The sequence below is a fragment of the Saccopteryx leptura genome, chromosome 1 (assembly GCF_036850995.1).
Source record: "Saccopteryx leptura isolate mSacLep1 chromosome 1, mSacLep1_pri_phased_curated, whole genome shotgun sequence".
Classification (NCBI taxonomy): Eukaryota; Metazoa; Chordata; class Mammalia; order Chiroptera; family Emballonuridae; genus Saccopteryx; species Saccopteryx leptura.
Genome location: NC_089503.1, coordinates 247,875,115 through 247,888,535, shown reverse-complemented (window position 1 = coordinate 247,888,535; position 13,421 = coordinate 247,875,115). Strand labels below are relative to the sequence as shown.

The following is a 13,421-nucleotide window of genomic DNA, read 5'->3' as shown; positions in this document are numbered from 1 at the left end:
TGGTGCTCCATCCTGAGGCCCCAACCATCACAGCAGCTAGGCCAGCATGGCTGACACACAGCCCTCCCAACTGTAGGGCTGAGGCCATCCGGTGGAATGCAGGGTACATTTCATCTCCCTCGAGATCCCTTTCACTCCTGGGAGCTCAGCCTGATACATGGAGCTGCTAGAACCCTCCCCACTCTGGCTCTAAATTAGATTCAGAATAAAAGAAGCTATCCAGACAGTTTTCGAATTCCACATACATCTTAAGCAGAAGGCTAAAGTGGAAGATGAAAAACTTTCTGCCCACAAGATAGCAGCTTGACTCTGGAGTGTTAAATACAAGCTTCTCATCTCCTAGCATCTGCCTCTCTAGCTCCTACAGCCCAGTCATTGTTCCAACCTCTCTGAGGCCCACAGCTGGGCTCAGCAGCAGGAAAAAGAGTCACTTATGCTGCAACTGGCAACTCTCCAACCCTGTGTCACCAGCCCATGGCCAGCCAAAGGCCGACCTGCCTGGGTAGGGCTGATGCAAAGGTTTCCTCTAGACAAACAAAGAGGGACTGCCTCCCTGAACCTCAAGGCAGTACAGTGCTGTTTCCTATGATGGGCATGCGGACTGCAAAGCCAGGACATTCTGCTGCAAATGAACTTGGAAATGAGCAAGTTCTCAGGCCCCAAGAAGCTCTGTGACCTTCTAACTCAGTTCATTTCTCAAACCTCTACCTCGTGGGTGTGGCCACACTTTTGCTCCTTGCTCACATGGGCCACCAGGACACTAGGATACCAGTGGCACACGGGGCTGGGTGCTTCCTTCCACTCATTCGCCCATTTGCCTTGCTCTGTGGATGTTCTGGAAGTCCCATTCTATCTATGCCCGCCATCCAAGCAGACCCTGGAGCCCTGAGATGATAAGATCCTGACACATGTTGGGGACCAGGCTGGGACACAAATGCAGGATCCATGGAAGCTGCAGCAGGGCTGGGGGTGGGGTGGCATTTAAATTGTGTCTGCTTAAAGGAAGGAGTAGAGGTTACAGCAGAGAGTGGGTGTGCCCTCAGGGTCAAAGGCAACAATGACATCCACAATAGTAATGACCTCACCTCAGCTCCATGTTCCTTCCTGGAAAGATCCCTGAGAGGGCCAGAAGCCTCTATTTTACAGATGGGGAAACCAAGTCACAGGAAGGTAAATGGCACTCATGGTCCTGGGCTCTGGGTGGTAGGCTAAGGATGGATCCTGCGCAGGCTGTAGCCTATCCCTTAGGGGCCACATTGGACATTCAAGTCCTGGGCCCAGCATAAATAAGCACCCCACAATGGGAACAGAGCTGTGGGACAGTTTTGTGGGGAGCCCTGCAGGCTGAGCATGGGGGTGGCTGGGTCTGAGTAGGGGGACTATGTGTATGGTGCTGGGTTCGAGGGCTGGGCAGGCTGGTGACCGAGGTTGAGGGCCTGACTTAAGCCAGTGGCAGTGGGGTGACCAGAGGGGCAGATGGCAGAGGGAGGCCTACGGGAGATGCCAGGTGAGAGACGAAGAGTTATACAGTCTGAGGCAGGAACAGGCAGGGGGAGGGCCTCCTTGCTCACCCTCATCACTGGACACCTCCTGCTTGACCACTGACAGAGGGGACCGGGTCGGTGGCTTGCCCAAAGGGTGGCGCCTGCTCTTCTTGATCTCCATCTTCAACTTGGAAAACGTTGATGGCGCCTGAAACACAGGACAGGAGATGTCTTTGAGTGACATCTTGGAGATAGGAGCAGAGTTCAGCTGGGCGGGAACTCAGTAGGGGGTGAGAGAGGCCAGAAAGAGGGAGCGGAAGCCACTGTGGTTTCTAAACCACACATATGCTGCAGGCCTGTGACAAGCCACAGGCTGCTTCATGAGCAGGGACACTGTGGTCAGTGCACAAGGACAGGTAGGATTCCCAGCCCCAGGGACCCTCAAGAGCATCCTACCTGCACTTCACCAGTACTGCTCTCCTCCTCAGGCCCTGTCAGCTCCATAGGGGCCACCTGCTCCTTCCAGGTGGGGCTCTTCTGGGCAAAGTACTCAGAGGCCTGCTGGCAGGACACTCGGCCCTTGTCACACGTGGCTGGATTAGCCCATGGCACCACATACAACATGGGGATGATGGGGCGTGGCTTCAGCTCCAGCTCCTCGCCAGGTGTCTCAGGGGGTACAACATTAAGGGGTGGTGGCAGGGTGTTCTCCTCTATGGCTTCAGGGCCAGGGGTCAGCACCGGGGGCTCTAGTGGGGGTGTTAGCACCTCCTCGGTGGGGAACTGGGCAGGCAGGGGTGGTGGCAGCTGGGGCAGGAGTGGATGGTGAGGGTGCAAGGGGCTCTTCTTCTTCCGGTCGCTCTTGGTCTTGGCTGGCCGCAGCTTGCCTCTCCTGTCCTCTGTGAGGAGAGGAAAGACCAGTCCAATCTGAGACCAGCAGCCATGCATCCTCCTGCAAGTCCCTGGCCCAAGCAGGAGCTGGCTGGGGGTAGGCGAAAACCCCTCTGGCTTCCCCAAAAGAATACAGGCTCTGGCAAGTTCAAACCACTTTCAGGTCATGCTGCCAGGTGGCAGGAAAACAGTCACACCTGAGCCTTGGGGAGGCCCTACCCCTACCCTCACCCTCTGGGCTCTGCAGATGCTCAAAGCACCTTCCAGAATTAGCTTGAGGTGGAGGAAAGAGGTGTGTCTTTTCCAAGGGGTCAGAGAGAAGAGGCAAGATTTGTTTTCCTTTCAGATGTCTTGAGTTTTGTATATTTCTACAGTGAAAACACACTACTTGTAGAATTTTTTAAAAGCAAAGATACAAACAACAAACCATAAATGAGTGGTCACTTGAGTGGAACATAAGAGGCTGATGGGCCTGGAGGGCCTTGAATACCCTTTTGCCCCCAAGGGCCAGTGCTAGGGGGGATTTCCTGACAGGTGACAGGGCAGGGTGGGAGGCAGGCGAGGCATGTCTTCAGTGGCATTTTAATTGGTGGCCAGGATGGGTATGTGGTTGGTAGAACTGTGGCCCCCAGAGAAGTCCACGTCCTAGCTATGGGACCTCTGTGTGTGGAATCTAACATGGCAATTTGACTTTGCAGATAGGTCTGAGTTAATGGAGATGGTCCTTAAAAGCAGAAGGAGCCATGATTATGGAAGAAGGGTCAGAGAGATGCTGACAACGGAAGGAGTTGCTGTAAGCTAGGATGAGGTGCCTCTAGAAACTGGAAGAAGCTGGAAATGATTCTCCCCAGGAGCCTCAGAAAGGACCCAACCCTGACCACCCCTCGCTTTAGTCACGTGAGGCTGATGTAAGGCTTCTGACCTACAGAACTGTCAGCAAATAAATGTATGTAGTCAGTGTCATGGCAGCCCCAGGGGACTCTGCCAACAATGACCTCTGTGAAACCTGCTGCTGTGCTCAGGGTGAGGGACACACAACATAAGGGATTCTGCTCTCAAGGATGACAGGACTGGTAGCAGCCCACGAGGGCCAAGACCCAGGAGCCCTCAGACCTGGCCTGGCCTGCCTGGAGAATGGGCACATAGTTCATCCGTGTGCCCCAGGTTCCCAGGGGTTCAGGATATCACATAAAGAGGGACAATGGCTGGAAACCAGGGGACCAACTATCCTGTTTGCCTAGGACCGAGGGGTTTGTGGACAAACTGGGATGAGTAGTTGTGCTGCTGACGAGACTTGTAAGGCCCAGTGGTACCTGTGCTTGACAGTCTCAGGCTGGGAAAATAAGGACAAACAGGGGGCAAGGATTCGTCCCTCTCCAGAAGAAACTGGTGACAACAGGGAGCATAACGAGCTCTGGTTTGCAACACGGCATCCACGTTTTTACCTCTTGCTATAAAACCCATCCATATGTCCTGTTCCTTAGCCAAAGATGATGGAACAAGTGCTGATGACCTTGGGTGAGGATTTGTCATTTAACCCCTGATCTGCATTGACCCTAAGAAGGGATCAAGCAAGGAAACTCCCTGCCAGCTGACACCTAGCCCAGAACACCCATTCATCCCTAGTGAGGGCGCTTTAGAGGCTTTGAGCCAGGCCTCGGGAACCTGTGTGGAGGTCCCCCAATCCTCGTTCCCTCCCTTCCCTGCTCTCCCCTCCCTGCTCATTCCATCCCCACCTGCAGCTGCAGCCCTATGCTGCTTTGTTGGGATAGCCCATGGCATCCCTGGTAAGCGTAACCTGTATTTTTCAAGGGAAGCTCCATCAGCCAGAAGGCGACAGGAATGCTCACTCCCATGCTGGCCCCTGCCCTCTGGTCCTGAGGTTTCTGGAAGCACCAAGGATTCTTTCCTTGTCTTTGCCCCACCTAGGGGAGCAGTAACCACTCCCCAGGTCCCCCTCCCACCAGCCCCTCATGAGTCTGGTCAAATTATCTGGCCAAGGAAAGCAAATAATAGATGCTCCTTCCCCTCCAGAAGTGGAAGTTGGTTGGCTCCTCACAAGGAAGGGGCCCTTCCCCATCCAGAGACATGAGGGGGAGAGTCATGGAGGTGAGAAATGTGAAGCATTACTCAGTAATGCCTGGGAACAGCAGCATGCCCCCAGGAGGTGACTGGGGGCCCAAGGAGATCAGTGTCCAGGGCAGTGTTGGGGCTAATTTATAGAACCAGCACAGAGGCTGACCCCAGAGCTGCTGTCCTATTTGTGTAAAAGCCACTTTCAGATAAATACTTTGTTCTCTAAGGAAATTCAATATTCCTTCCTTCCTCACAGTGCAATCTATCGAATAGAAATCTCACTGTGTCTGTTATTCTGAGGACGGTGGGTCCAATTCACTCTCCACACTGGAGACTCTGCTGTCAAAAAGAGGCAAGTTCTGGCCTTTTCTTCATGTCTCCCAGGCTCTGGGAAGCCAAAGGGTACAAACACCCAGAGGACCCTTTAGGGGACAGGCCCAAGGCCAGGAAGGACACTTGAGGGCTTAGGGCTCTGTCCTCACCATGGGACCTCTCCCTCACCACACATACACTGGCAGCTCTCAGTCAGAGACCACACTATCAGACCTCAGCCAGCCCCCTACCTGCTGGGACCTGAGGCAGCCTTGAAAAGGGAGCTTAGGATTGGCCTTGGCAGGTTGGCTCAGTGGTAGAGCATCAGCCTCACATGTTAAAAGTCTTGGGTTTGATTCCTGGTCAGGGCACACAGGAGAAGCAACCATCTACTTCTCTTTCCTCCCCCTCTCCTCTCTCTCTTCTCCTCCCACAGCCATGGCTCAACTGAGTTGAGCACATTGGCCCCAAGTGCTGAGGATGGCTCTGTGGAGCCTCTGCCTCAGGCACTAAAAATAGCTCAATTGTGAGCATGGGTCCCAGATGGGCAGAGCATTGGTGGATCCCAGTCAGGGTGCATGAAGAAGTCTGTCTCTCTATCTCTCCTCCTCTCACTTAAATAAAAATAAAATTTAGCCTGACCAGGTGGTGGCCACAATGGATAGAACGTCGGACTGGGATGTGGAGGACCCAGGTTCGAAACCCCAAGGTTGCCAGGCTTGAGTGTGGGCTCATCTGGTTTGAGCAAGTCTCACCAGCTTGAACCCAAGGTTGCTGGCTTGAGCAAGAGGTCACTCGGTCTGCTGTAGCCCCCCAGTCAAGGCACATATGAGAAAGCAATCAATGAATAACTAAGGAACCGCAATGAAGAATTGATGCTTCTTATCTTTCTCCCTTACTGTCTGTCTCTATCTGTCCCTCTAACTCTCTCTGTCACCCACACACAAAAAAATAAATAAAAATAAAAAATAAAATTTAAAAAAAGGGCTTAGGGTCAAAGAAAAAAAAAGGCTTAGGTTCCCAGCCAGTCCCTCCTACCTCCAGGGGTTTGGGACAGTTGGACAGGGTGCAGGGACCCCTACTACAGCAGACAAGCTAAGGCCCTTTTAGTACTATTTTTAGGGGTGGAAAGGATGTCACAGCAAAGATCACCTCCACCACTGGATTTTGTTGGCCTGCCTGGTTCCTTGCAGTCCCCGTATCTTCTCTATAGCACCAAAGTTTACCAGGCAGCACACTGAGAGCAGTGGGTAGACCTGGGATCCCAAGCTCAAACTCTGCTGTACGTTGCCCACAAAAGGAGGGCAGTGGCCTCACGGCTGCTACCTGGTTTAGGAACACTACCCCCCCACTCCTCCACTCCCGCCCAACTTGGGCGAGTGGGTCTTGGTTCCCATGGTCCAGGCCACGCCTGCCAACCTGCCATTCTTACAATGCAGAACCCAAGGCAGAGCACATCCTGATGGTACGTGAGGCCTGGCTGGACTGTGCCGGGTGTCTGTCCTCTACGGCAGGATGTATCTCTGAGTGAAACTCACAGTCCCCTCATAAAAGCCCAGCCCATCTGTACCCCTCTAGGTACAGCAGCCTCTTCCATACTGTCCTAAAGCCAATCTCGAACTGTCAGGCCACTCCTGAAACTGGGTGCTTAATGACCAAGAACTACCCATAGTGCTTACTGCACACACTCCTGGGTGCTCCCCCATTTCCTCGAGGCACTGGGAGGTCTTGGGTGGGACCCTGCTGGCTGCATGAACTACCTGGGAACAGTATGGCACTGAGGTGGAACCCCTCCTGTGCAGGGTCCTGGCACTGCTCCTGCTGCCCCCATCTCTCAAGCTTTGAGAAAGGACAGTGGCCATGACCAGCCGGAGGTGGGGCAAGAGACCCATAAGATGGCCATGGCCAGACAGGAGGAAGGAGTTCCCGGTGTACCTGATGTACCAGCAAACCAAGATTGACATGCTGCCTTCCTGCCTTCTGCCAGCGTCAGGGTCAGGCATGGTGAGTAGAGGGCAGAGGGAGGCTGATGGTCCACCCCAGAGCAGCAGCTCTTCCCAGACCACACAGCAGTGGGTGCAGAATGGGGACACTGGCAGCCAGCGGGGAAGCAGCCTCCCAGGCCTAGAGACCCTTCAGTCAGCCCAGGGCCCCTCCCACTCCCAGGGGGCTTCCTCCTGCCTGCCCTCCACCCCAGCATCTGGATGCTGTTAGGGTGTGAGCGACAGTAAATGGTCTCACTTTGCAAACACAGAACTATTGCTCACACCTGACATTATCCTTAGCACTTATAGCTTTTAGGGGCATTAAGCTGGTATTAAAGGAAATCTAGAAACCACTTTAAAATCTTCCACTCACTCCCTGACATGTGTTTGCTGCCACCCCTGTGAACACTTACTTGAAATGTTCTGAGTTGTCTTCCCACCAAGGGCTCAAGAGATGGCTCCCAGGATGCTCCTAACCTTGGTAAGGGTTCTCCAGTGGTGGCAACCATGTCCAGAGCCCCAAAGAGACCACTTTCTTTCTAGAGGAAGAACTTTCACCAAAATCCAACTCCTCCTTCTTAGGAACAGGGCTCTGTCGTAGGACAGAGTTGGGGAGCACTGCCTGCCCTGAGCAGTCATGCCACCCTAGAAATGGCTCCATCCTTTCTGGGGTCCATGTGCCTCTGGAAGCTAATGGGAACCACAGCCCTGGAGGACTGTGCACCAAGGCCCTACCACATGATACCATACATGACACTGTGACCATCACTGGAATGCAGACCCTGAAACCCTTTGGGAGAAGCCCTAGAGGCCCTGAGATGAGGCTGTTGAAGGGGAATAGGACTGAGTGCAGGTGCCAGACAATTGGTGAGGAGGCATGTGTCCTCCGCATTCTCCTCTGCATAGGTTGTGGTTTCGTCTGCAGCATACATTTTACTCTCAAGGGACATGGAACCTCTTCTTTAGGCACCCCCCCCCCCCCACCGTGAGGCCCTCAGTCCAAGAGCCCACTTTGAAGAGCTCATTATTAACCACCACAACCCAGGCTCAACAACCCAACTGCCCTGTTTCTGGCACAGACAATGCCAGTGCAGAGCCTGAGGGACCACAACTCATGCAAACCCATGGGCCCCTCCCAGCTCCCACCCTACTCTTGGAGACACTGGGAGTAACCCTCTGCTTCCCATTCCCTCTCTTAGTCTTAGTGTGTTTATTCTCTGTTATAGGCTGAACTGTGTCCCCACACCCCAAATTCCAATGTTGAAGTTTTACCCCCAGTGCCTCAGAATGTGGCCTTATTTACAAAGTCACTGTAGATGTCATGAGTTCAGATGACATCATCAGGGTGGCCCTAATCCAATGTGACTGGTGTCCTTATAAAAGCCAGACATTTGGGCAGAGATGCTGGCATAGGGAGAAGGCCATGGGAATGCAAAGACGGCATCCACAAGCCAAGGAGAAAGGCCTCAGGAGGAACCAGCTCTGCTGACATCTTGATCATGGACTTTAGGCCTACAGACCAGTGAGATGAGAAACTGTTTCTGAAACACTCAAAGCCTCCATCTAGGGTGTTCTGTTAGGCAGCCCAAGCAGACTCAAATGCTTCCTCAACAATCGTCTAGCTTGGCAAGTTTTCTGAACTGTAAGTAAATGGGACATTGTGCATATGTGCCCCCTGTGACATTCGAGGCTATGTCTAAGAATCTTATGGGCACAGAAGGGCAACTTTCATTTCTCCCACCTGCAGTAGAGGGTGTCCTCGCTCCCATCTTGTGAGCTGATGGCCAGTCTCTAGACCTCCCCTGACTTTTCTTCTACCTTTCTCTTTCCACCTACATTTAGATCAACACCCTCCACACCCAGCTGGGATTGTAAAAGGAGCTGGAGAAACCTCAGATAATGTGGAGGAAACTGTACCTTCAGATGCAGGAGTTCTGCCAACACACATGGCTCCATTTATTGAGCAATTCTTCCTTGATTTTCAAAAATGTCCCTAATTTTGCCCATAAAGGTCTTTCATTCTTTGTTAGTTTTGTTTCAAGGTGCTTACTCTCTTGTTGCTTTTATTCTGAGTAGCATCCTAACGATAATGCCATGTGCCCACGGCTGGCCCATGAGAATGAGACCTGGCTTCTATGCATGGGACACATGTGGCACTTCTGCTGGATCTGAGTGACTCAACGGCTCAGTCCATGGATCCCTTTCTATAGGGGATCATGCCTCTGCCCAGATATTGCTGGCACATGCTTCCTGTCCAACCAGGCAACTTCTCTCTCCATCTTGCCTTCTGGGCCTCCTGGGTACCTTCAGCACACAGCTGCGGGACACTCCACTAGGCAAGTGTGTGTTGGAACATCTGGGAATGCGCCAGCACACAATTCACCCAGAAACTCTCTACTCTCCCCTTGTGAGAAAGCCTGAGGGTCCCCATCAGGGACACTCAGTTTGCCAGCTAGGGGACACAGTCGCTTCCTAACCGGGAACCCTGGAGTCAACCTGTGGGTACGTCGAGGTGTGTATGCCTATCTTGAACTGTGACCCGTGGATAGTTACCTCGAATACCACATCCTTATGAGCATACAACTCTGAGATAGGCAGGGCCATGCTGGGCTCACACATTCCAAAACACTGTCACAAATAAGGAAATTGAGGACCCAAGCAGAACCCTCTGGTGAGCTATGGCCTGTGACTGGGGCCTGTGGTACTACTGCCCGGTGATCCGCCATTGGGACCTCCACTATTGCCCAGTGCCTGGAAAGGGCCAGAGAGGAGAGGGCCCCACCTCTATCCTGGGGAGCAGCTGCTATGTGAAAACTTGGGAGCAGCTGAAGCTATAAATTAGCAAAAGGAAATCAGTCATAAAAAAGAAAACACTGTAAAACACAGGAGTAGAAACCTTTAAAATGCTCAGGTACTGCCCTGGCTGGGCAGCTCAGTTAGATTGTTGTCCCAGTACACCAAAGTTGTGGGTTTGAACCCCAGTCAGGGCACTATAGTAATCAACAAACAAATGCATAAATAAGTCAAACAGCAAATAGATGTTTCTCTTTCTTTCTCTCTCCCTCCCTCCTCTTTCTCATGAAAAATCAATACATTTAAAAAAATTAAAAAATGCTCAGATATTATTCCATGTAAAAGGGCCCCATGCTGCATGAAGGGCATGTTTCTGAGACACTCCCACCACGACCCTGGTGTAGGCTCACCACCAACATCTGATACAAACAGCAAACTCTTCTTTCATGACCAGACAGATCACATCTCTGCTGTGGCTGAATGTCTGGACCCCCAAAACGTGTATGTTGAAACCTACCCCCCAATGTGATGGTCTTAGGAGGTGGTAGGCCCTGTGGGAGGTAATCGGGTCATGAGAGTTGGGGTCCTCATTAACGGATCAGTATGCTGATAACAGGTCACAGAGCTAGCTAGCACCTCCGTGTGCAGTCACAGTGAGAAGGCAGCCATCGGCAACCTGGAAGAGTGCCCTCACCAGAACCCGGCCACACTGGTACATTGGCCTCAACTCCCGGCCTCCAGAACCATGAGAAACAAATGTGTTGTTTCTAAGCCACCCAGTCTGAGGCTTTCTGTGACAACAGCCCAGACTGACTGAAATTGCTTCTTCAACTTCTGGGAGAAGAGGGACTTATCATAGCACCTCCTAGAATGTACGTTTTTATGAAATGCCTCATCCAGCCAGGAAAGCACATAAACTGGATTCTTAAAGAGTGGAGAGACTCTGTGGCCACAATGAACACTGGCTTTTTCCACAAGCTGGGGGTCAGTAAGGAGCTAGAGTGGGCACCAGGCCTGGCCTGCCCACCTGACTGTAACTGACCTTCTGCGCCCTCTGCCTCTCGGCCCTGCGGTGGCAGCTGGGGATCCTCCTCCTCATCCTCAGGGTCGACCTCCTGTGTGGCCTCCTCCTTCACACTACTACTGGTCTCCTCCGGAAGGGCCACCCCGGCTGCTCCCTCCCCTGGAAACTTGGGGTCTTCTGGCTTGGGCTTCTTGGGCTGACTGCGTTTCCGGTGAGACCTGGAGAGGGAGAGTCATCAGACAGGAGAGGAAACAGCAGAGGGGAGAAGCCCAAGGTCTGTTCTCAGCAGGATAGAGGCCCCACAACCAGAATCAGGGGACAGAGGGCCCCTAGGAGATGGCTCCAGGTGGCAGGGGTGGTGGAGGGAGAGAGGCTTGGGCAGGGAGGGTAATAGGGATGGTGGGGTCATGTCAAGCGGGTGCTGATGACAGCTGGAGATAGGATGACTAGACGAACCCCAGGCTCTAGGAGCACCATGTGGTGGGTGTGGGAGGGACAGGGTGTATGAAGGCAATGGAAACAGCAGCTTGTGGAAAATGCCTAGATGACAAACAAAACAAAAGGTGCACTTACGACAGCCCCGGCTTTTTGCTCTGCTCTTTCTTCCTCTCTAGATTTGGTTTCCTCTCCTCCTCAGTCTTTTTCCAGTGTCTGCTTTCTTTCAGACTAATTTGTCTAGAATGTAAATGTTAGGGAGTTTTTCTCTTGGACGTGTTAACTCCCCAAGACGCCTCATCTAAAGACCTCAACTTGGACACCTGCTTCCGTCCAGTTCCCCATAGTCCCTGCATGCCTCTTCACGCTCAGGAGCTCCATGCCCAGGGAACAACCTGCCCATGTCCCTCTTCACCCTGTCACTGGCCTCCAAGGAAGGGACTGGGCCAGAGGGATGTCTTGGCTCAGGGTGACAGTCCTGGGAGTGGTGGGAGTAAATCTCAGCCCCCCGTGAGAATTCAAGCTGAGGCTCAGCTATGGATTCTTAGTGAAAGTGAGAATTGGGGGTAAAAAGGAAGAAAAGAAAGCAACAGAGAGGGTGGACCTACAGATCAGTGGCCAGTGCACCCCTGCCGGGGGTTCTGGAAAATGAAGTGCTAGAGCCTTTCAGGGAGGGAATAGAGCAGCTTTTAGAATGACGGGAGGGCCTGACCTGTGGTGGCGCAGTGGATAAAGCATCGACCTGGAAATGCTGAGGTCGCCGGTTCGAAACCCTGGGCTTGCCTGGTCAAGGCACATATGGGAGTTGATGCTTCCTGCTCCTCCCCCCTTCTCTCTCTCTGTCTCTCTCTCTCTTCTCTCTCTCTTCCTCTCTCTCTCCTTTCTAAAATGAATAAGTAAAATAAAAAAAATAAAAATAAAATAGAATGACAGGAGGTGTTTGGTGCCCCAGAGCTCCAGCAGAGGCAGGTATGTGGAGAGGCCCAGCCTCAGGCAGGGCACTAACACCCTCCAGGGAACAGGGTGATGCCACTAAATGGCCACAGGCTCCAGGCCTCATGATCAGCTCCCACTGCCCTTTCATCTTTCCCACTCAGCAGCCTGAGAATGTCAACGTTTCTGAGAGAGGCGGTGGCTGCAGCTCCCCTCCATCCATGAGCTCTTCATGTGACCCCAGTGGGGTCAGACTCAGACATGGAGATCCTATGGCAGCCATACCCCCAAGGACCAACATTCACCAAGGAGAAGTAAGGCTATCTGACTAGGGCAGGGTGGGGGTGCAGGAAGGGTCCATGGGCTCCTGATGCCAGGACTCCTACCTCCCACTGGGTGATGCCTACAGTAGCAGAACCTGACAGCTTCCTTGCTGCCTCCCCTTCCCACCCCTGCTCTCCATGCTGGTTTATGGGGCACCCCCTCCTAACCATCCCCTAACAACAACCTCTGTTGGTCACTCCCATGGCTTTGCTACCTAACGTGAGAGCCCTGGTCTCTGCTGCTCCATCCCGAGCCTAGCACCACATGACAAGCCCCACTTGATGTTGGTAGCATGAACCAGCCCATGACCAAAGGCAAGAAGCGGGAAACATTCAGCTGGGGGATAGGGATTGAGCAACATGGGCAGAGGCATGGCATCACATACAGCATGGCGTGCAAGGGTCACTGCAAAGGGGGCAGGAGGGTGGGAGGGGACACAGGAGCCAGAAATGCTCAGGGTAAGTATGGGAAATGCCATGTATGGCCACCACAGAGAGACGGGCAGAAAGCTCCAGGACCCGGCAGTAGATGCAGCTGGCTGTCACCAGCTGTTATCCGGGGAGGAGCTTCTCCTCAAGTCTGAGAATGCTGCGGTGCTGCAGGCTGAACACCCAAAGAAAACCCCACACTGGCTTCATGCAGCACCCACAAAAGGGGTGTCCTTTTACTGCCAACTCACCTTGCCTCGGTTTCCTGTAGTTTCCCAGCCCTTCGGTCCCTTCTCTCACGCTCCACTCACCCGCCCCTGGAACCAGCTCTCCAGGCTCCTCTGACCCTGTCCACCTGCTCCCAGGGCTGACCCACTATAGCTCTGTCACAGAGAGCCCAGGTCTTCCTTAGCCCCCTACATTCCATGGGGCTCAGAGCTCTGGGGCCCCCCAGCCCCAGGGCCAGAACTCCAGCACCACTGGCCTCTCCAGTGTGAGATTCCCAGAATGGGTGGAACGAGGCGGACAGACTTGGGCAGAGGGCCATGCCCTACTTACTGCAGGGGGAAGGTAAGGTGAACATTAGCATACAAAGAAATACCCATTTTGTGAATACATAAGCTGGTAGATTAACACAGGAAGAATCTGGACAATCTGCCACAGAGTTGGGGGAGAGGCATCCACCAGGCACATCCTAATCATATTTCGGCCCCAACAGCATCCCTGGGCTGCTCCC

General features: G+C 53.1%; 1 protein-coding gene across 5 annotated transcripts in view; it reads right to left on the bottom strand.

Moving 5' to 3' along the window:
* KDM4B (lysine demethylase 4B) overlaps positions 1-13,421 on the bottom strand; it is a 169,365-nt gene that overhangs the window by 15,561 nt on the left and 140,383 nt on the right. For 3 of the 5 annotated variants that reach the window (XM_066344809.1, XM_066344812.1, XM_066344810.1), the window contains exons 11-14: positions 11,139-11,240; positions 10,584-10,783; positions 1,941-2,383; positions 1,572-1,692 (exon numbers count right to left, since the gene is read on the bottom strand). In XM_066344809.1, coding sequence (XP_066200906.1) covers positions 1,572-1,692; positions 1,941-2,383; positions 10,584-10,783; positions 11,139-11,240 — 866 coding nt within the window. The remainder of the gene's footprint in view (positions 1-1,571; positions 1,693-1,940; positions 2,384-10,583; positions 10,784-11,138; positions 11,241-13,421) is intronic. The other 2 variants (XM_066344813.1, XM_066344814.1) reach the window with 1 other exon arrangement.